Here is a 24,228-nt window from a genome sequence, read left to right as displayed (position 1 = left end):
AGATGAACACAGGGCTGACAGGTGAGGACCTCAAATTCTGCACTTTGGTTATTTCATTCCCATTGTATTGCTTGATAATGGCAGCTTAGGTATTCATCTTTTCCTGTTTATATAATACACATCTTCTTAGCATATATGTACTGGAAGTCTTGATTATAGAGACACTTGAGCCACGTAATTTTGAAAGTCCTAGAAGCTGTTAATAGAAAATGAGGATATGATAGAAGAAGAAATAAGATAACAAGGTTTAATCCTTAAGAGTACATTTTTCCCTACCTGTAAGGAGTAGGGGCAGAGTGAAGTATAACAGTGAAGTATTAACTTGCAGCTGTAGCATACCAAGCTTCAGTGTGATTTTTCTGAATTTTCTGTCCTTTCTGGAATACTTACTTATTACTATGGCTATATCCAAAATTGCTTTTTTTGCTCTCATTTACCAAAACTTGATTTTTCTAGTTGAGTAAGTGGCACATGTTGTAAATCTCTGCCTGACCAGGAATTTTTCTAAATAACACATGTATGAAATTTGAAATACGTACTACTTAAAAGTGTGTGTGTGTGAATGTACATGTATCCATGCAATGTAGCATTTAACTATAACTTAATATAAATATCTTCATGATGTTTATTAACTCAAGTGAATGTTATATTCAATGTTCACGTGGCAGGGATATTTAAATTGAGATTTCTAGTTAAGTTACTTAGAAATGTTACTGTTTTTCTTAACAGGAGCATATCTTGATGAGAAATCAAAATTTAGTTGGACTTAAACTTCCTGATCTTAGCGAAGCAGCTGAACAGGAAAAAGGTGCAGTATCATAAAAGCTGGAAGCAGTGTGTGTTTGTTATAAACTGATTTTTATAATTGACTAATATGGAGAAAAAAAAATCTTTCCACAATTGCAGTAGTAGTTTTAATGAAGCAATCATGGAGGAAGGTAGTAAATAATGAATAAGAGAGACCAATAATTGAAATACCTGAATTTCTTGATGATCTGAGCAAAGAAATACTGTAGGTATTCTTACAACCAAATTAGAAGGTGCATACCTGGGACAGAGTCTAGCTCGTACTTAATAGAAGGAGGGCTGTCTCAAGTTTGAGTGACTTTCTGAAAAAAAGTTTTAGCAGTGATAGATTGAATGGATGTGACCTCTGCAAGGTATTGTAGGGTGAATTTGATCCTTGAAAGTATAAATAAGAGATGGACTGCTTTATTATTTTAGTATTTATGTGGCATATATTGGAACGACATGTTCAGTTCTGGTCCACAGCTCTACATCAATGTGGATAAGGAGGAGTAAGGCCAGAAGAGAGACATAAATGTGACTGAATGATTGGAAAAATATGCCTTACAATAATCGGGGGGGGGGGGTGTGGGGGGAGGGGTTAGCTCAATTTGTATGCTTTTTAACAACGAAAAGGCTTAAAACTCTACATAAACGAGGAAATAGAAATTTGGCACCAAATGTTTTTTCCAGTCTAACACAAGCAAATGAGACTTGATGCATGTAAGGTGCATCTAAAAAGATTCAGAATAGAAATAAAGAGCACAGATCTAATCCTGAGAACAATTCAACAACTGGAAGAAATAAGTAGCAGTAGTGCTGAGCAATCAATTGAAAATATTTAAACCAAAACTGTATATTTGTTTGGCAGTAGTTAAGTCAGAACTTGTTCAGAATGTTTTTAAGGCCACATTAACTGAAAAAGAGATGGATAATATGAAAGGAGCTGAAACTGATTGTCAAAGATTTGATCCAAAGACGGTTTCCACTTTTTCCTAATACTCTTCATAATACTCAATAGGAAATAGCTAGCTACTTCATTATTACTGTTATGAATCAAATATACTGGCTCCATCATGTTTTGCTATCAATGCCAAGTTATTGTCATCATCTTAGTAAACACAACTTTGCATATACAGAAGTTTGGATAAGTGGGATATGTTAGATCTGGAGACATCGTGATATCAGGCTGGCTTTTTATGGGGACACATATGACTGCTCTTAAGTAAATACTGGAATTTTTAAATATAAAGGAAATGCACAGAACTAAAAAGCTAGAAAGAATATCCCATTCTCTTCCGTCTTTCATGTTAATGCTTTCCACATTTACAAAATTTCAGCTTTTTCACACTATTTGTTTTGCAAGTCTGAGAATCTTACTGTTACGCCAAATGAACAGGAGAGCTGTGTGAAGATACCTTCCCAAGTCTGAGACTCAGACTGGGGAACCTAACTTTCCTATAGGAGAGTCCTTCATTAAATTCTGGCAAGATAGAAGGAGATAAGGGAATTATATATCAAATTAAATAAAATTAGAATTAAAAAGTTAAGTAAGATGATTTTTAAAAAAAAGTTTAAGCCATCTCTTGGTCCTTATGAAAGTGACAGAAGTAGAGAATGCAATTATAACCTTTATGTCCTGTTTCAATGAACACGCAGTGCAAACAAGTACATGTTGTAGGTTCATCACCATAAATGGTGCACAAAGTTTGCAGTATAGTACATTATACTGGACTTCATCTTAGCAGGTGGCATTTAAAGCCTTAGAAAGTATCAGTACTCTATTACAAAATCTAAGCTAAAATATTCCAGAAACTATGTAACTGTACTGGTAAAGCACAAATGCAAAATGTTAGGGTAGATGTTCTAGTAACGAATTTGGGTTCAGTTTGAATTCTAGGAAAAATGCTAATACAATAGTTATTTTTCAGTGCGTTAGAGACTGTCAGAGTGCATATCACTTCAGTCTTTCTACATAAAGGATGACAACTGTACTGATTACTTTTGTTGCTACTGCTCAAAAGGAAGACATGGGATCTTTACTTTAGCAGTAAAGGAGAGATGAGTGATGTATCACCATATGCAATTAAGGAAGTAACGTTCTGCACGAAGGGATGGACCTTTTCTTGTTGTTCACTTTTGTTCCCAGTATAGTTGGGGTGAAATCTTCTTTGACTTTAAAAAGGACACAGATAGGCTGAAAGATCCTCTTTGGCTCCGAAATGCTGACTATTAACAGTTAATGCATGACTTTTCAAATAACATAGAAGTTTTTTATCTGAAAATGTCTTTAGGCCCTTCACCTCTCCCCTCTCCCACTGAAGAGGAAGAGACAAAGAATAGCTCTGATGTCATGCCCAGCATTCCTGATGTATTGCTGCGAAAACTACGAGTGCACAAATCACTGCCGGGAAGGTAAAAGCTCATTAGAAGTACAAAGACATCATCCGGGGGAAGGCACACTAATGGTTTCCAGTGAACACCCTGGAGTTCCATTCATAGGGGTTCCATATAAGTAGACAAATTGCTGCATCTTAAAATGTGCAACACAGATTTTCTGAAAAATTTTGGGGACTGCATCAACTCCCAGTAACTGGCCAGCTTTTAAAATTAGTTTGTAAGTTCTACATAAAAAGTCTGAAACCTAACTGACATGCTACAAGTACATTTTTATACAGATTTTTCTACCGATCTGTCCACTCCTGGTTTTCAGGATTGCTGCTGCATATATAAATTCATGTTGAAAATGTTAGTATTTCTTTCACCCAGAAAAATAATCAGGCCAGATAATGCTTTCCACTAGTAAAATTTGGGCATGTAAGAATTCTGCAGTTTTTCTGCAGGTGACGATTTTTCAGGGAAATGGAGTTTATTTTGCAAACATAGTTGAAGGACTTGCTCACAAATTCCCTGATCTTGGGCTGTGCAAGGAGGCACTTAAGAGATTGCTGCCGTGGCTCAGGAGTTTCTCATTTCCCTTTTATGCAATCTGAAACAGTATGCCTGCATGTTGTAGATGTGTATGATAGACCATACCAGAGATTATTTGAAACTAGAGCTATTGTTGCATAATGCAATGTAAATATAGCAAGGGAATCCTCTGGCTCATACTCTTCTGAGGTGGAGACATAATAGACCGTACCTGCCAGGTGTTTGTCTAGACCTTACAAACACCAATTTTCATTCTGATTTGAGTCTACTGCTATCCAAACGTAACATTTTCTTGACAGAATTTAAGTGGACTTTTCCTTTTGGGGCAGGAGGTTTATGTTTAAAATGATACAAAAGTCCATTACTTCAGAAAATATTTTGCTCTGACCCAAGAAATATAGGGAAGAAAGATCAAATGAAGCATTTGTCACCACATGCCTTGCATACCTTGCACCACTGATAACTTCAGAGACTGAGCATATTTTATTTTGTATTGCATTAGAATAAAGCTAAGCTTCTGTATTTCTGCATAATCCTTTTCTTTGAGAAAAATAAAACCATAACAAAAAAATGCTTATCAGACATTAAAACAATTCCAAAAAGGTTTGGCCACAACTATTCCTAAATTCACCCATGTGTTTTTATACTGTAAATACCAGAGGCCTTCAGTCATTTGAAGCAGTCAATAAGTGTTCTGTGCAGATTAAATAAATATTTAACATTTGTTGTGAAGGAACTGTTATATACAACGTTTTATATAAATGAATGCATGTTGTGAAGAAGTTCAAAGAGACTATTGCTTGATTGTAATCTAATACTAAAAAGAAATGTAATTTCATAGCTTAGTACAAAATAGGTAAATACTGAACCGGCTTTGAAGATCAGATAATAGACAGGTCTTCTGTTTTTCAGGTAATGTTCTTTAATCATCTGGCTTAATCTGTTTAATAAAAGCACACGTAACTTTTCATTCTTACTATAAATTTCTCAGAAGGTTCCCAACCAAAAGACAGACATGAATTTTATCATTCTGTGCTGTGTTCTATAACACATACAGATGCTTGAACTTCTGTCTAGAAGGACTACTCCTTCTAGTGGGCTTCCTTCTAGAATAACAATAAGTAATATGACTACTAATACTTTATGCACAAAATGGTTTTCCAACACAAGGGACATACTGGCCTCCTTTCTTCTAGTCACTGCTCAAGTATCAATATTATTCTACCCAGCAAGAAAAATCTGCCAGTCATTGATGCCAGAAGTATTGAATTCTGTATTTGGGATTAATGGTGCAATGAATATTACAATAATATTTGAATTTTCTGAAAGTATCATGTCTGCACAGTCATGATAGGTACGTTAACCAGAACTCCTATCACTGGCATCCACTAGAATTTGTATATAGAGCTCTCTTAATTTCTTTCAGATGCTTCTCCTGTCTATTCACTTGCATAAAACTGAATAGCTCTCTGATGTTTTGGAACAATTACAGGGAATAAGAACCTGTAAATTTAAACACATGGGATGACAGCCTTTAAGTGAGATCTTGCAATATAATGTTGTCTATCTCATTTCTTTTATAGTATTCTATGAAACTGCATTTTGATAACTTTTTCTAGTTTTTGTGTAGTCAGTAATCATTCTTGTGGTGGAAAACTCCTTAAACTCAAACATAAACTTTTGTCAGTGTCATAATCATGGTAAAAATCATTGTTAGCTAACTTCTGACAAAGCTAGCAGCCAAACCAGGATAGTTCAGTACACCGTGAGCTGGATTTTGAGTTCTGCCCGTCTCTGATTACCTGTGATCATCATCATGAGGTTTCAACTGTTAACAGAAGGAAAACGGGTAAAGATAATAATCCGAAGTATAGTATATTGTCACCCGCAACTTCAAATGGGTAACTTCTGTCTTGCACTTATACTCACAATTTATCACTATGTAGTGCAGTATTTGCAGTTGCCAGAAACTTTGGTATGTTTTTGCCAATACTCAGGTAATACCATGCTGTTGCTTTAAAAAAACCAAACACAAAAAAAAAAAACCAAAACACACACAGGGCGTTTAGCCATCACAAGTACAATTGAATTAATTAAATACTGGTTTAACCAAAAAAACTCATAAAATATTTAACGGGAGAATGTCTTTTGTTGTTCTTTTTTGTTTTTTGCTTTGTTTTTAGAGACAAAACTAATCAAAATGTGAATTTTTGGCTTTTATTTCTAGCTCCCCTCCACTTACTGAAAAAGAAGTTGAGGTAAGCATGTTCTTAAATTTAAATTAATATTTAATTTGTATTTTTATTTTAAGTGGTTTCTGTAAGTCTAAGGGTGCTTATTAGAACCAGGAAATGGGATTTTTTTTTTTTTTTAATATTTCTCAGAAAAAAACCACATACTGAGCTCAATCAAAATAACAATTTTATGAAATATGGGAAATTGTCCCAGGCAATATAAACTGTGAAAAGACTTAGAGTAGGAATAAGCAAAACACTTGTTTTTTCATTCTTCTTAATACAATACACGTTCATTTTGGAAATTATTATAATATACTTAAAGTAGTAAAAAATTTGAGATTAAATGAGACCAGAAACTAAATGAGTTAAATGTATTTTGTATTGGCCCGTAGGAGGTTTGGGGCAGGTTTTGTATATCTTGCAGTCAGTTTACACAATTTTTACTTTTTCAGTTCAAGCCAATAATTTTTTTTTATAGGTTGCTCTTTAGCTTGCTGGCTTTGTTTCTTCTTTTTTTTTCCACATACCAGTCAAGAAAAAGATCTTTATTTAGTTCCAGTCTAATGGAACTGTTGGTGCTTTGTGCATCTTTATCCTAAGAAATAATGCATCTGTTAAAGAAAGAAACAATCTTTAAAAGCAGGGTGCAAGAGAATAAAAATGTTAATACATAATCTTTTGTTGGCTTCAGTGGTAGGTGTTTGTCCCTTAAGTAAAACAATGCTAATGGTGAGCTCATCCCTGGACTTCCTCTGCACAAACTATCTGTTTAAAAACCTTGGGGACCCTTGGAGGAAGTCCAGCTAGAAAACAGATCCATTGTGATTCTGATACTTCTGGTAGGATACTTCCTTCATTGTATGTCTGTTTTTCTGGGAGATCACTAGAGCATTCAGGAAGAAAGGCAGCAACACATTTATTCATATTTTAGAGGAAGTAAAAAGAAGTGATTTTTGGACACAATCTAATTAAATATTTTAAATTTTCTGTTTCAATACTTATTTAAGCACCAAAGTTTGTTAAACATACCTTATTCGTAAGTTTTTACAGGAAATTACATTACTGTGACACTTATGTAAAAATGCCTTTTTAAATCCAAACAGAATGTATTTGTGCAACTTTCCTTGGCCTTTAGAAATGATAGTTATACCTTGGAATCTAGAATTAACCAAGCAGAGAGAGAGAGAAATCTTACTGAAGAGAATGCTGAGAAGGAACTGGAAAACTTTAAAGCAGCCATTACGGTAAGAAAACAACAGTAATTCTTTTTCTGAACTGTAGCGTACATGAAAGTGCGCGCGCATTTGAAATATATGTAGCTATGCTTGCTTATATCTATCGTAAATTCAGCCCCAGAACTTCATTTTCAGCTGCACAAGCTCCTTAGTGTGAGCTGCCTACCACTCTACACTAGAGAGAGTACTTTCTGCCAGAGTGGGCCACCATTGCACGTGTTATATGGTTCAATGACAGTTTTACCAGTCTATATCTGTTTTTTCATCAATGTTGTGATAATTGATGTTTTATTCAGAAACCTAACTTCAGGAGAGAGACGATTTATATGAGTTTCAGATTTGTATGAGAAAATAAGCAAGTTACAGTTGCCAAGAAAAACTTGAAAATCTGAAATTTTGCATGTTTTTCTGAAAGAGATTCCCTTATGCTTTCTCAGATCTTGCAGTCAAATTTAAGCTGCAATTTGTTATCACACTAGATTCAGTGATAAATAAGTTTAAGAAAATTTTGTTGTTGTAGTTGTTGTCATTGCGCCAAATTCGTCAAAGGTTTGCAGTACAAGTGCAATTTCTCAAATTACCCAAAAAGTTGCTGCACATGACTCCTTTTGAAGTGGGGGAAAAGAGGAGGAGGAGAGGTTATTCTTTTCACACAGATCATTTCAATGCGTTGACTTACTCTTGCAGTAATACAAGTGAGGAGTTGCAGAGAACTAGGGCACAATGCAGCTGGTCAGAGGGAGGATATTGTGAACAGCAACACAGTGATTAATTGCTTAAGAGAACCTCAATGCCAAAACTGGTGCATCCTGAAAATGCACTTTAAGAACATAGTAATCATCCGGCATCACAAAGTCTGCCTGTAAGTCTGAACTAAATTGTATTGGGCTTTCTCGTATCAAACTTTTCTGTGAACAGAAAACTCATTCAGTGAAAAGGTGTTCACAAGGCCTAATAAAACATCTAAATTTACTCTTGCTTTTGGTAACTAATCCCAAGGAATTTATATGCTTCAGTGCTTTTCAGTATTAGTCTGAGCTATCAAAGTGACAATATTGATCCAGTGCATAAACGTGTGTATTGATTGATGAAAAACAGTTGAGAATGCAATTGCCATTTGATTGACAGGCCATATTGGTTTTGATTACTCTTTTACATTTGGAATTCTTGAGACTATAATGTCTTATTTTCCAAATAAGTGAAGTACCATGGAATTGAAAGAACATAAATGGCCGCCTTAACACCTTGTGCCCAGCGAATTAAAATGTTCTTTGTGTTTTGGTAATCATTCGTAAGTACTAGTTCAAATAAGCTTGGCATTTGTAAAGTTCATAGGTAGCTAGGCATGATTCATCATTAATTTCAAGAGGAAAACTATTGCAGATGTGCTTAGCCCTTTTTAACTCCTTGAAAGGTGTGCCTTGAAGTGAAGCACCATTCTGAAACAGAGCTGCTGCACTTGCCATGTTATCTCTGGTGATAGTGATGATAGTCCTCTGGGGCTAACTTGTCCATGTGTAGTTCTGCCTAGACATGTCTGCCTCACTTCTGTGGCTCAGACTGCTTCATCTGAACTAAAAGTTTCAGGCACAAGACATGACAACAAAGCTTACTTATTTTCACTTCAGTCTTCAGCTCACTTATGGCATCACTATGAACACAGAGAAACTTACCAGAAGCTGTTGGAGGATATTGCTGTTCTGCGGCGTTTAGCTGCTAGACTATCTAGTCGTGCTGAGATGGTCGGAGCCATTCGCCAGGTAAGAACATCCTGGTGTCTAACGCATATCCTGGCTGCACATGTTCACTCTTTCCCCTGTTCAGCCATAGCTGGAGGTTATATTAGCCCTTTGAATTTTATTTGTCATTTTGACAGATTAAAGACGTTTATTGTAGTGTTAGATAAAACACTATTTCAGTCTGGAAATAGAATTCAAACAGATTAGTCACGAAGCTATTCAACATCTGTACAATAGGAGCATATATATTATTCAGAACTATAGCTGCATCACAAGAAATGTATTTAAAATCAATGCAGCATGAATGAGAAAACTTTTCTGAGTCAAAAAGCTCATCTAGTTCAGTAAGCTGCCTTTGGCAATAGCTTAGTCAGACAACTATAGGGTGTAATAACAGAGCAAGTATGAATGAGAACACAGCAGTACCCTCCCAGATTCAACACTGTTGCCTCGGGGCACTAAAGTGACTAGATCGATGGCAGTGACTGAGACCTCCGAAGGTTTGAAGACGAATGTTCATATACCACATAACTAATAACACAGGCAGACTGTGTAAATCTGACAAAATAAATGATGATATTCTGTGGATGTATATGAATGCATATGCATTTGTGTTCTAATTAGCTTCAGAATTTTCCGTCATGGAGGTATAAATATTTCTTTCAGAACAACTATTCCAGATTTAGCTCCCTGAGAGGGAGCATATGATTTGTTTGAGGGGTGCAGAGGTTACCTGAGTATTTCCCTCTTTTCTTCCTTAGGAGAAGCGTATGTCAAAGGCAACGGAAGTAATGATGCAGTATGTGGAAAATCTGAAAAGAACATACGAAAAGGATCATGCTGAACTAATGGAGTTCAAGAAACTTGCCAATCAGAATTCTAGCAGAAGCTATGGTGCATCTGGTAAAAAAAAAAAAAAAATTAAGGGTTTGTCTCACCTCTATACAGAGAGGTGCTATTAATGATAAAAAGTGAAGTGTTGTGAAACCTGTTCACGAAGTTCTGATCTACGGGAGTAGATTTCCAAAAGTTATAGGTAGAACAGCTGAAATATTTCATATAAGCCATACTTAATCCTATAGTACAGTAATTTAAAATCACTACCACTTACCAAATAAGTGCAAGAGATCCAGTGATATTTTCATTGGCCTCTTGCACATATCAATAGCTTGCAACTACCTCTTAGATGCCAGATGGTGGCAAAATTTCATTATTAAAAAATTATTTTTTTCTTTTGCAACTTTTTCTTTCCTAGTTTGCTGGAAACTGAAATATGAGTATTTTCTTTTGCAAAAACTTGTATACGGAGGCAAATAGTGGGCTTTTGCCTGATCTCAGTACAATGGTTCTGCAATTATTTCTTCTTCAGGTGTAACTGAGACCAGAACTGTATGACAGATAAATATGCAGTCACTACAGACCTTATATGAATATACTATATCTGAGTTCAAAATACAAGCAAGGGCTCTATTAATATTATTTATAGATAGTCATATAGTCTGACTGTTCTTTATCTACTGTTTTTATGCAGAAGATGGAGTACCTCGTTCATCTAGATCCATGTCTCTTACTGTTGGAAAGGTATTTCTACAATATAAAGAAAATGAAGTGAACATTTTATGTAGTGAAATTTCTTTGTCTACATATATTGTTTTTTAGGCTGTGTTCAAAACATAGTGCTGGTAAACTCTCAGTATTGTTCACGTAATTTAGTGCAAATGCTTTGTAATTTTGGATACATGATTAAGAATGACCCTATGCAGTAATGATAATGCTTTCTGTGAAGCTATAAATAATAAAGGGACCTATTTATTAAAGAATAATTGTATTGCAGGCTGCATACCTGTGCTCCAGAAAATGGCTTATGTCCTGTGCTTTATTCTAGTTCCTCAGTGAGAAAGCTGAACATTGGATCAAAACTTACTAGATGAGTAGGGATTCAATGATCTCATCATTTTCATTATCTGAAGTATTATACCATGTTCAGAGTACCTTAGATATAAACAGTTATTTTTAAGTGGGGATCATTTTTCAGGTAGCATCAGAATATCTTGTTTGGTTTGACAGAGCATTCAGAATGAAAGATTATCTCAGGATTGTTTTGGCTTGACCAATTAATAACCTTAACATGGCCAGGGTTCCATTTCTGCAAAACTTCCAAGTGTTGGAGATGAAGTTATCACAAAACTTCCTAAAACAACCAGTGATTTGAGAGAGCCAAGTCCCAATGTAACCAATGAAATTTGGTAGTCAGAAGCATTATATTAAGTCTGCTATTTCTTTTCATATTTTTATTTGCTTGGGTTGTAGTTCTTTAGGTTTAGTTTATTCCTGCCACTTCTGAGTGCTGAATAGAAAGAATTAGAGCACAGGGCATGCTGGGGGCAAGACTGGATTTCAGCATGAGAAGCAAGTAAGTTGAAACAGAGGTCCCAAAAAAAGATTAAATTTAACAAGGACAAGTACAAATAATAATAATAAACAGGGGGAAGGGGGAACCTCAAAATACTAGAATGGGCTGCCTAACATGGCTGCAGACTCTCCAGTATAGTTTATCAGAAGCACATTAAATAAACCTTTGTCGATAATGAATAGATATAGTTGGTTTTGTCTAGAACCAGGATCATGGAGTAGGTGACTCCTACATATTTAGTCAATCTGTGTTTAACTCCTTTCCTGTGAAGTTATCTAGAGCAGAATCTTAGAAGTGTTTAGATATGCACTAAGATGAAGCTGTTAAATGCTGCATGCGCTTGGATTTTTCACTCAGTGGGAAACATAGATTTCACTAGGTGTATATCATAGGATGAAGTATTTGGCTACTTACCTCATGACAGCAAAAACTTACATGATCTATACTTGAGCTAGAATATATTGTGTAAAGCTAGCATGTGTTTATCATATAAAGAATTTACATGGTCTTTGGAAAATGTAAGCAATGTTGCATGATGCTAGATAGATATCTAAGAACTCAAGGGTTGGGGAGAAGGCTCTGTTCTTTTGTGGAGGGAATGGATGTTATTGTTTCTGTAAGTTATAATTTGTAGGTTTAGAAATAATATATCATAGTGGGTGCAGTATATCAAAATGAGTATGTAGCAAGAGAAGAGTTTCACGTGTAACTTCGTTATTTTCCAGTCAGTGTTACACTGGCACTTTTCCCAGTATCGTTATACATCTGGTTAAACCAAAGATGATAGCCTCTAATAAGAAATGACAATAACAGCTCAGAACATATCTGTTCTCTGACTTATGCTATTGGGCTTTCAGTGTGGAGGGAATGGTGTAGCATCCCTGTACAACACATCATTTCACTCTAAGCACTTGCCATACCAGACAGTACTAGAAAATGTTCTGGGGAAAAGCACAGGCCGAACAGCCATTTATCTTAATTTTGCTCCCAACTCTTCTTTCCCCTAAGGGACATTAACCTACATCTCTGCCATACCTATTAACTTGTAGAATTGTTCTTCAGCTTATCTTGTTGTATGATAGAAAAAAAAAACGTTGTTTGTCACAGAATATGCCTCGGAGGAGAGTCAGTGTTGCTGTTGTTCCTAAATTTAACTCCTTAAACATTCCTGGTCAGTCGTCAACAGCTTCACCTGTAACTTCAATGCCATCCCTGGTAAGTAAAATGCACAGTTTAAAGATACTACTTTTTGTCTAAAACACTTTTGCATAGGGCCAAGCCATCATTACTAAAAAATATAAGCCCTTTCATTAGTTTAATTTATTTTGATTCCATCCTAGCAAAGAGGATGGACAAAGGCAATTCCTGTTGTGGAAGGGACATATGCCTTCAGAATCTACCTCCATAAATGATCACTTTCGGCACAGAGCTGAACAGGGCTAGCTGTTGATTCAGAGGCATTTAGACATTAGTTGAGGCAATTTACCTTTTAATCTGTAGTAACGTACTGGAAAGAAGTAGTAAAAATAGTTGTTCACTGTAGGAGAGAAGTTTTAGCTAGAATCCATAGAAGATGATTGGACTGCTTCTCTTCCTTGCCAAAGAAGTCCACTAAACAGAAAAGCATGTAATTAACATACAGAAATGTATGTGGTACAAATTTAGAAGTTCTGGGATGATCTGGGATTAGTGGAGCTATCAGCCTTTACCTTGACTTTTTGTTTATAAATTTTGAATAAATTAAATGAGAATCTAATCTGAGCCTAATAAATCTATAGGAATGCTTTGGAAGAAAACTGCAAGGCATATCAACTGTTCAGAGATGAGCTAAGATGGCACATAACCTGAAAATTATGCAGTTTTGTGTTAAAAAGTAAGGGTATTTAAATGAGGCGTGTTGCTGAGAAACTAAATCCATTTTTAGTTTTAAGAAAACAATCTGTGCTATTTAGTTATTATGTACTCGGAGTCAACTGTTTCAGGAACCAAGAGTGTTTGTTTACCTTGATTTATTATAATTTTTTTTTGTTTAAAATTTTCCATTGAAAACTTAGCTAACAAATTAATGTTCCTAGGATAATATGGAGAGAAGCAATAGGGTAATTTTACTGTTCAGTGATCAATAGATGAAGAAGAAAGACTTTTATTGGAAAAAAGAAGCAGGGTAGAAGGGGATGCTGCCGAAAATTCTTCTTGGTGTGCAAGGCTATTGTTTACTGTGGCTAGTGGGAGTAATTTTGAAGCTCCATATTAAAGACACCTTGCTCATGGGTGTGAGAAGAAAACCTAAGGACCATGTTGACTTTGTCATTCTACTGAAGACTCATTTGAAATTAATTCATGGACGTAACATTTATTGCTGTTTTTCACTTACAGTCTGAATCGCCTAGTAATGGAAGGAGCAATCTAACATCTACTCCTGTTCTGCCAGCACTTCTAGAAAAGTGAGTTTTCTCTAGGTCATCTCATTACCTATTAAATCCTAGTATGAAATGAAAATTGTATAACTTCTGTCTTTCCTAACAGAAGTTATACGAAGGCATAAGGTACTGAAATCAATGATATGATATTGGCTTAGGTTGATTCACAGTCTGGTAACTGCATTTTACTATGTCGTGGTCGTATTGTTCTTTTCATGTTCAAAGAGTTTATAAGCAGTATCTCAGAACTAAATTGAACCTGCTATGATCATTAGAACTCATCAAGTAAACCTGCAGCAGAAGATTATACATTTACACATTTGAGTAGGCCTGACATCAGAACTTGATAAAACTGGGCTTTTTTTTTTTTTTTTTTTAATATATTCCCTGCAACAAATTAATGCTGTATCTAAAGTTGGCCATGAGCAACCCTGGGTACTAACATACCTTAACTTGACTATCCCAGTAAGAGAAGGTTGTGTTCTGCCTTTGCCTGTTCAACATGTGGCCAGGTGGTAAGAATCATATTTTGAAATACGACGATATCCAGCATCACAGAATCACAGAATCAGAATCACAGAATCACTAGGTTGGAAAGGACCTTTAAGATCATCAAGTCCAACCATTAATCCAGCACCACCATGTCCCCTAAACCATGTCCTGAAGCGCCACATCCACACGTTTTTTGAACACTTCCAGAGATGGCGACTCCACCACCTCCCTGGGCAGCCTGTTCCAATGCCTGACCACCCTCTCAGTGAAGAAATTTTTCCTAATATCCAATCTAAACCTCCCCTGGCGCAACTTGAGGCCATTTCCTCTTGTCCTATCACTAGTTACTTGGGAGAAGAGACCAACACCCTCGTCGCCACAACCCCCTTTCAGGTAGTTGTAGAGAGTGATAAGGTCTCCTCTCAGCCTCCTCTTCTCCAGACTAAACAACCCCAGCTCCCTCAGCCGCTCCTCATAAGACTTGTGCTCCAGACCCCTCACCAGCTTCGTTGCCCTTCTCTGGACACGCTCCAGCACCTCAACATCCTTCTTGTAGTGAGGGGCCCAAAACTGAACACAGGATTCGAGGTGCGGCCTCACCAGTGCCGAGTACAGGGGCACAATCATGTAGGTTTGTAAATTTACATGGATAAATATAAGTATAGTAAATTAAAAAGTATAATTTATCATAATAGTAGGTCATCAAAATTTTACAGAAGTCAAAACGATTATTGAGTAGTAATTCTTCTTTTAGTAAAAAACTGAACGTTCAGCTAAATTAAAGCATTAGGTTTGAGATTTTAGTTTTAACAACCTGAGATTTTACTTATAACAGCCAGAGAAGTCTGCATTTTGAAATTAAAAAACAGAGATACAAAAGAGGAGATTTTTTTTCAGCCTGGTAACCTGGTAAATTCAGCAAATACCTCAATATCTATATTTTTCTAGTGCCTATAAATTGCAAAGATATTTTTCATTAAAACGTTTGCCCTTTGACTCTGTATTACTTACCTTCAGTGTAGATGTCCTGGCTGGATTAATGTGTGCTGCTGTTATCCATTTTCCGTAATAGTTTGATAAGTCATTCCATGGCTTTAAATAGTACTACTTTTGGAGCAAAGTAATAGTTACATGGACAAGGAAAGCAAAGAATTGCTCTGCTGGAAAGCATGTGCATCTACACATTTCTAGAAAGAACTGTTAAGTTCTTCCAGTTGGAATTAATGTATAAATGTAATTTAATTTTATATAAATTCATGACATGTAAAGCTTCTGCAGTAATAGAATATAAAGATGGGCAATATGAAAACATGTGAGACTGGGATAAGAACAGAAGTCATACTCAAGCTGTTCTACAAGGTCTTTATAAACAGTTACCATTATTGATACAAGTACTGTTGCATTTGCAAACCCATGTGTTTATATACTTTATTCATATGTATAATCAGCCTAGAAAGCAAAAATAAAATGTCAGGTACCTTTCCAAATAATTATCTCTTTCAGGAAATGTTGCGCATTCTAAGGAAATTGCTGATGTTTCAGAAGTAAAACTTACTCAAACATCACATTGATTTTTGTTCTTCTTGTTGTTACTACTACTTTGGTCGTTTAGACTGTTTACAATATTGCAATAAAAGATCTGAAAGACTAATTTAGATTAAAGTTTGTTAGGATGCTATGTAGATCTCGGATCAGTACAGAATATTGATTTTCACCTAATTTAGGTTAGTGCTGAGGCAGGACAAAATTTATTGTATGTCTTTGTTTTACCTCTGTGCTTTACCAAGAATGAAAATATGCAACAATTGGGAAAACAAAAACTGTGAACAATAGCACTAGTTGTTACAATTCAACAGAACTCTGCAAGGTTTAGACCATCTTTTGAAACGCTACAGAAATTGGGAGGGGAGGGGGACACACATAAAAACATTATCAATATTTCTTACTGGATCTTAAGAAAACAAATCATGTTATCAAGTAACAGAAGTAGAACTTGAAATTCAAGTTTGAGCGTAAGTATGTATGCATGGGACAGCTCCTATATAGCAGCGTAAAGTTACATAGTTCAGCAGAGTTTTGTATATTTAAGCACTTCAAGCTTATAGTCATGATGTGTTTAAAGTCCAAGTGAAAATAATGTCTACTGTTAAAATGACTTCCTGAGAGAAAATCCATTGCCCATAGATGGTGTCAATCAGGATGAATTATTCTTCCATTGATTTTAGTGCCAGTAAAACAAAGCCTACAAAAAGGGTTAGATTCTAGAAGTTGAAATGAGATCCACTGTTGAGCTTAAACCTTGACTTTGTTAGATTTGCTAAGTTGTGTCTGAATCACTTAAACTCTTTGTCCCAGACTTAAATAAGGACAGGTGAGCACTGCAGAAAGAGAGCAACATATAATGGCTTATCTCTAGGCTAAATGCTCAAAACTTTTACTTAAGAAAAGTTTTGGTGACAAAAGCTATGTATGTGTTTGTATTTTTTTTAACCAGTGCATCAGTTCAGTGTATAAAGTTAGCAGAGAGGAGTACCTAAAAGGCAGATAAGAAAAATGTTTTGTTAAATTAATATCTGGTATTATTTCTATTATCTTCCTCGGATCTAGCGGGCTACAATTTCTAAGATGTTTTTTAGAAAGTTGAGGGGAATCTATTAAAGAATAGCAAATAAATGCCATGGATAAGCCAGGAAACAAATGCTCTTTTCTTTTTTAAGGAAGAAGAAACAAAATGCAGGTTTTAATACCTTAGAAACATATTAAATACTGTTCTTAAATTACAACATTTTGAAACTAAAGTTTTGCTTGGCATTTAATTTTTTTTCTTTTGAAAGACATTTTATTTCTCTGATGTACATTAAGGAATAAAAATCAGGAGTCACAAAATGGTGTGCAATTGTTCTTGTTCAGTAGTATACTCCAAATACAATACATTTCACTGGCATTTTCTGTTTGTCTGTTTCTTTTGTCTTGGCAGTGGTAAGACTAGTGGAGAGCCTGACTGTGAAACGTCGTCTACTGTGCTGACACAGAGTGGGTTGGAAGAAATCAATCCTGAAACTAAAGCCAAGATAGAAGAGGAAGCATATAACAAAGGGTGGGAGTATTTTATGTGAAGTCAATCTCTGAATATGTGCTACCAGATGAGGACATCTGTTTCATAATGTAACTTTAAATGCAAAATGAGTGACATAATTGATATGAGTTCCTAGAGGACAGTCATAATTGAAGCAATGTGGGAAAAACAATGTGAGTGAGCTTCAGTCATTGTATTTGCATCGTAGCTGCTTGCTTTCATTCTCTATTAATGTTAGCCAAACTGCGAGAGATCAGTCATATCATAGCTTCTGAGTTGAGTGGGTGTTCTTCTGTCAGTAGTGTTCAGCTTCATGATAGGATAATCCAAAACCACTTGCTAAAACGTTTATTCTGAAAAATGTACATGGAAATGAGTCAAGAGTAGGTATCAAATTTTGCAGTAAACTCATGTTTGTCACAGTGCTTTACAAAGCATGTGTTGGGGCAATTAACAGCTTTGGGATCTGTTTCTGGATGTCAAGCAAAGAACTTTGTATTATGTGAAGAGCGAGACACAAATTTTGAACCCCTCCTGCAGAATCTAACAAGCTATTTATCTTTACCATTGACTTGCATTTATTCTCCAGGAAAATAAAATACCTAGGGGGTGTTCAAAATGATTGAAAAAACAATAGAGAAATACTTACCAACTCCTTTACAACAGACAAAAGTTGTGCTCTGCTGACTACAAACTCTTTTTGGAAATTATAAATTTGGTAACAGAGCTAATACAATCCTCTATTAAGGAAGGGTGGCTGTCTGTGCGCCAAACTTACGGTCTTTAGCTAGTTTTTATTCTTGTCTGAGTGCTGCAACACTATTACTTGTGTTTTATTGCATGTAACAAAGCATAAAGATAATTTTTCATTACATAGGAACAGGCTTATATAGCGTGCTAGACTAAGAAAATTGTTTTCTGTGTTAAAGCTATCAGGAAGGCTTGAAGAAAACCAAAGAACTTCAGGAACTGAAGGAAGAAGACGAAGAGATACCAAAAGAAAGTCATGATGAACATGAAGAAAGAGAAAATGAAGATGAGATGAAAAACCTGAAAAGCAGGTGAGACAATGGTGTAATATGTCCATACAAGAGGAGCCACTTTTTTCTATATGTGGCACCCAACCAAGTGTTGTATACTATTATCTTGACATGTTTTCTTCCAGTCTAGGGAAGCATATTTGAAATAACAGTATTTTCACAGAAAGGCATATTCCAAGATAACATAGTTGCAAAATGCAAAACTTTTTATTTTGATATTTCAATTAAGATTGCATGTTGACATCAGCCCCATCTCGATGGGGTTTGGCTTTGATTTGAGGTTAAAAATATTCCACAAAAGTTCTTTAGATGCCAGAATGTATCTCTCAGTAGGCATGCATTGTCTCATGAAAGTTGTAATTCAGGAATCTGATGCCCATATTTGTGTCATATGTAATTCCCAAAGGGTCTTCACAGGTGAGTCTTTCAGTACATCTACAAGGTGAATGCAGATTAAGACAAGGTCTTCAGCTATGTTGGACTTGCTCTGACTTGAACAGGCAGGCGCCTGCTCTCTCTGGAAGATGTGTAGATGCAGCAGAACAACACTGTGCTGGAGTTCCTGCCTTTCAGCAGAGTGATGTGTTTTATTGCATTCACCTGTACCCAGTGCTCTTCATCTATATTGGGGACTTTCGAATCCTCTGCTTATTGTCTTACCTGAAGCATTTAATGCCTAACTGGAAAACTTTTCTGAAATTTTCAACTTTTCTTAGAGTTAATTATTGAGTCTTCTCAGTGGTTCTACCACCCAATTCAATGTACCTGCAATTTCCTTCATTTTAAAAGCAAACAGACTTTTGCAGTAGCGAGGAATTGGATGCTGGCCAAAGCAAGCAATATGTCCCATCGCAAGCTAAGGTAGGAATCCCTACCTGATCCAGAAGACTTAATTTCCATTCCATAACCATTGTGGTTATAAACACCTCTTAATTTGAGATTTCAGCTGTGTTCAGAAGGGCAGCCATCTCGCTAGCCATGAAACTCTTAGGAAGAAATATTTACAACATGTTCTAATGTTTAGTTTAGTTGAGCAAGCTATGAACAGTGCAGAATCTTACATCCTATCAAGCTCTGAGATTTGCCAGTTGAAAGGTGGGAGAAATAGAAGTCAAGTTTAGAGTCTGAGACCTTCTTGCAAATATCACCCATTTCTGAGTGTGCAGCTCCTCTTAAAGGAACTTAACAGTCTGATTCTTCTTTGACAGGGTATTGGTATTTGAAAGAAAGATGGTGCACCATACATCTATGAAACTTCTCAAATTGAAAAGCTTAAGATAATAAATTTGCATATGATTAATATATAACAGTTTTCTTTTAATTTTACAGCAGACTTGAAGTCATCATTAATTACTTACATATACTGTACCCCAAACTGTGTAAACACTGGAATGTGGTATGGCTTGTAGCGGCTGCGATAATCATTTTTGCTGTGGTGCTGGGAATCTACCATTCATACAACTCCTGTGATGAAAAATCAGAGGGACCTGAAGGGAAGGCCAGTTGTTCTGTTGCCCATCAATACTCCTGGTGGAACTCAGGATTTCAACATGAGCAACGCACTGAAAAATAAAGGAACAACCATGTATCTATGGTACCTGAGCAAGTATGCATATTAGAACACAGTTGTTAAAGGTAGTGCTTAGTCATCCTTATGGTTTTTAAATGTGATCTGTTAGACAAGTGAGTTACTCCACACCATCAGGTTTGGGGATACATTGTGAAAACACCTTGCCAAAACAACAAATGGGATAAATAATCCCGTCTGTCCTCTTACTGTAAATGACTGATACAAATAAAGTAATGTTGAATCATGATAAGGTTGTGGCAGTAATCAGCAACCAGCAAGACATTTAAAAGAATGATTTGCACAGGACATTGACATCTCTGCTATGATTTTGAAGAAAATTGTAAAGTCTGCGTTTGCAGTTACTGCTTTACTTTTGCTATTTCCTGAATTTATTGGTGATTGTTGAAGTACTAATGGCATTTAAATCCTTTGGGTTTTAAGAATCTGATTCATTTCCCTATTCATGATTATTGGGTAGAAATAGAAGCTCTTCTATGGAAGGTTAGAATTATATTATCAGACCAAATGCCTTGTTGATAAAGTAATTTTATGAGAGGAATTATCTGCATGATTATTTAAATGGAATACTAAGTACATGCATAAATGTCTTTTATTATATACTTTAAGAATGGGACCACCAATTTTTTTTTAATGGGATACACAACAAAACCTAAAATGAGGTCTAGGTGGTACAGTGGATAATTTATTTATCCAAATAAATCTGGGAACTTCTGATAAAGGAACATGCTTTGCAACAAATTTGTGTATGCCACTTAAGGTCACTACTGGTTACAGCAAAAAGTAGTTGCTGTCTGGAAGATTAGATGTGTTGCCCAAGCCCAAAATACAGCAGTCTTGGATGTGGGAAGCAATCTTCAATTCTTTATTAAAAGAAAAAAGTCTTCAAATCTGTGTATACAGGTGATCACACTAAGTGGACTCTGCCCTACTGCTAATACTGGAAATAGTATTTATTTGAGATCTGCACTAGAAACACAGTTCTGCATACAGCCAAAACCCTACCAGTGCCTAGATGAATCAGGACATGAAAGCAGTGAGGACTTTGAAGAGGTCAGTGCATGTTTTTAGTAGTTCATTTTCAGAATCTGATGCAAAGTATGTAACTGTTCTTGTATGCTTTCAGAGCTAAACTATCAGGTCATGATAGACTAATCTTTTGCCAGGATATTTTAAGAGTTCTGCCTACTTAGGAGTTGTGAGTTCTTACACAAGAATGTGAAAGCCTGGTATTTTTAGACAAGCAATTTCAAAATGGTGAAGCCATTATCTGTAAAAAACCCACCACCTAGGACTGATACCAAAATGCCTGTCACTTAAGGTATACCATATGTACCTGCTGAACATCACTTCTGACTGAAGATGATCTATGTTTGTCTTTCCATAGTTATACGCTTGAATCTAACCACAATATCAAAATCGTGTCACACTTGATTGCACTCATGGCTTGCATTCTTCTGGCATTTTCTGACTGATTAACAGGTCTGTTTACCAACTCAAGGACAAGCATGTTACGAAGTACTGTAATTTCAGTTCAGATGCAGTTAGGATTGTCTTGTTTTCTTTTGGTGTAAACACTGAACCTCAAGCTAACTATGAAAGAAAACAGGTTTCTAACTCAGAAATCTAATTCACATATATGGCACTAGTAACAAATATTCTGATGGTGAATTTTTTTATTATATCTTAAGCCACATGTTTCTTAGGAGACATTTATAGGGCAAAAGAAAAAAAAATAAATAGTGGACCACTACCACTTTGCGGGGGGTGGGGACAGACACGACACGATGACACACGACATGTCTATAAGCAGTTGGGAAGTTTGTTTTTTATTTTTAAGTATATATTGTTGAGGAATAGTGTGCTTAAGGAAGTTCAAAAAGGATAATGGGAAAGTGTCATGTGGTCTAAAATTGTAATTGGTAAAGAATAAGACAGAAGGCTTTTTTTGCAAATTACTTGGTATTTGTTTGGTTCAGTTAGAATATCTGACTATGAAGAACTACTGTGACATTTCACATACTTTCAGTATTTAAAGAAACTTGGCAGTTGCTCTTTGAATACTTCTTTATTAAAATCAGCTTCTTTATTATTCTTTACAAATAGTGTTGATAACTTAGGGCAATAAAAATTGAAGGTAAATAGTCCGCAAGATTCAGAATCCTCTATGCCAAAAATCTTGACACGTATTTGATTATGTGATTGTGGAAATGTTGGGCTGTACAGAGGAAAAATAATTAATAATGCTTATAATTGAATTAATTCACTCTTATTTTCATCTGCACTGATGTGGGTCCAACACCTTATTTTAAGTACATGCAGAAAGATATTGATATGAGTAGGACTCTTGAACTGCTTAATGTTAAGCATGTGCTAAGTTTTTCTTGGTCAGTGGGTGAACAAGGTTTCCATCCTCTCTTGAAATTCAGCACACTGGCTTTTTATGGACTTAGTGCACAAGGGCGAATTTCCATAAGTACTTATACTGATTTGAACTGAACTACTTGCATGTCTAAAGCAAGTATAATTTAGCCACAAAGTTATTAATTATTGTGGGAAATGGACTGAAAAAGGCAAGAGATTTTAATGGGGATGAAAAGAGGAAGATAAAGTTTATCTAGAAAACAAAGTTTTTCTTGTCATAACTACTTTGAGCAAACTGTCCACTAAAAATAAAGAACCACAATGACTAAGAGCACATTAAATATTTTTGTTTATATTTTTCAGTTAGTTAAGTTAAGACGACACCTTTTTTTTAATAGGAAACTAGATTGAGCGCAAAAACTATTCTAAATGTAATTTTATCTGTTGGATGATAGTTTGCTTTATCTAGAAAAAAACCCAACCTCTTCTGTGTTCAAAGATCACATCAGATAGCATAAATAATAGATCTATTTCTTGTTATTAACACTGAAATAGTTTTCTTGAGGTGCAATATTTATTTTTCTGCTTTAACAAGACACATTTATTGTTTTTCCTGCACAGCACAAATGTTTCTAGTAAAAGGAATTTTAAAAGGGCACTATTTTTGTGTATCATATTTAAATTTGTAATATTGTAAGATTTTGCACAAGTGTGCTGGTATTGTACTGTATAGTATCACATACTTGAGTTTTGAAATAAAAGTATGTTTTCAAAGTCCTCAATGTTGCTACCGTAAAGGTTTGTTTTTTACGTGCACTCTGTCAGCATATTAATGGCTATGTTCTTAGGAAATACATACTGCCTTGTCTATACTGCATAATATAGTGCCATGTTACACATACCAAAGATCTTGGTTTTAGTCTTTCAGTTCTTCAGGAGAATGATGTAGAAGAAACAAGCAAACTCCTGTTTCAATAGAGAAAGTGTTTGTAAGCAGGGTCATCCCTGTCATACCCTAGAAACAAGATGAGAGAGGAAACTGAAATATCCTGGAGAGAGTTTAACTCCTGCTTCAGAGGGAGGCTGCCTGTCACTGAGGAGGTTGAACACGGAAAGGCACAAGGGAGATCTGTAACCAAAGGAGACTGAGTGAAAGGTTAGGATTCTTTATTTGCTTTGTTTTCATGTAGGCTTGGGAGGTCTGGGAAGCCTGGGCTTTGTGGAGAGCTACACTGCCAGACCAGCAAGAAGGAGACAAAGATCCATTTCCACAATGAACAGAAATGTCACTTCTGAATCTCTGATAGTCTGTGACAGGGAGAAAAACTTTGGGACAGCAACAACCTTGAAACGAATGACTGTTACCAGGAAAAGACCCTGATACTTGTATTTTCCACAAACTCTTTTTTTTTTTTTTTTTTAAACTTGTTTCCTCTCCTGTTGTTCAGGCTCCAGGATTCCTTTAGAAATGATTGTAGAGCACAGTCAAGTCTGTTCTCCCATATCAACAGTTTTCTGTTTAGCAATCCTCATCACCATTTTAAAACCTGCTGGCATGGGATGCTGGGAATTTTCCTTATAGGTCATTATAAGTATTTAGGTCAAATACTAATTAAACATCCAGTATAAGACTGCTTTTTTTTTCACCACACAAGTTAAGATGGAAGACCCACAAACAGGTTAAAGACCTTTTGTATTGTTACAGTTCAGGTAAGTGATCTTCCACACAGTTTTGGAACAGCTGAAATATAACAAGGAAGAAACTGACCAAAAAAAAAAGGTTATTTCAGACTCATTTCATCATTCTAAAATTCTTTTCTCCCTTTCTTAATCTGTAGTTTGCTCTTACAAAATCATGTGAAGGAGTTTATATTTTTGTTTGGTGTTACAAAGGTGTTTATCTCATT

At 35.7% G+C, this 24,228-nt stretch overlaps 1 protein-coding gene across 1 annotated transcript in view; it reads left to right on the top strand.

Annotated features, from left to right (window-relative positions):
• IRAG1 (inositol 1,4,5-triphosphate receptor associated 1) overlaps positions 1-19,942 on the top strand; it is a gene marked incomplete at both ends in the record, with an annotated part of 39,902 nt that extends 19,960 nt beyond the window's left edge. Inside the window, 12 exons of the mRNA XM_082000189.1 lie at positions 730-808; positions 3,081-3,201; positions 5,945-5,975; positions 7,058-7,198; positions 8,818-8,949; positions 9,690-9,831; positions 10,460-10,509; positions 12,449-12,556; positions 13,718-13,785; positions 17,231-17,350; positions 18,259-18,390; positions 19,699-19,942. Of these exons, the coding sequence (XP_081856315.1) occupies positions 730-808; positions 3,081-3,201; positions 5,945-5,975; positions 7,058-7,198; positions 8,818-8,949; positions 9,690-9,831; positions 10,460-10,509; positions 12,449-12,556; positions 13,718-13,785; positions 17,231-17,350; positions 18,259-18,390; positions 19,699-19,942 (1,368 nt within the window). The remainder of the gene's footprint in view (positions 1-729; positions 809-3,080; positions 3,202-5,944; positions 5,976-7,057; positions 7,199-8,817; positions 8,950-9,689; positions 9,832-10,459; positions 10,510-12,448; positions 12,557-13,717; positions 13,786-17,230; positions 17,351-18,258; positions 18,391-19,698) is intronic.
• Between the last annotated feature and the right edge of the window lie 4,286 nt (positions 19,943-24,228).

This window comes from Phaethon aethereus (assembly GCF_964289735.1).
Source record: "Phaethon aethereus genome assembly, chromosome: 5".
Taxonomy (NCBI): domain Eukaryota; kingdom Metazoa; phylum Chordata; class Aves; order Phaethontiformes; family Phaethontidae; genus Phaethon; species Phaethon aethereus.
This window is presented reverse-complemented; position numbering and strand designations above follow the sequence as displayed.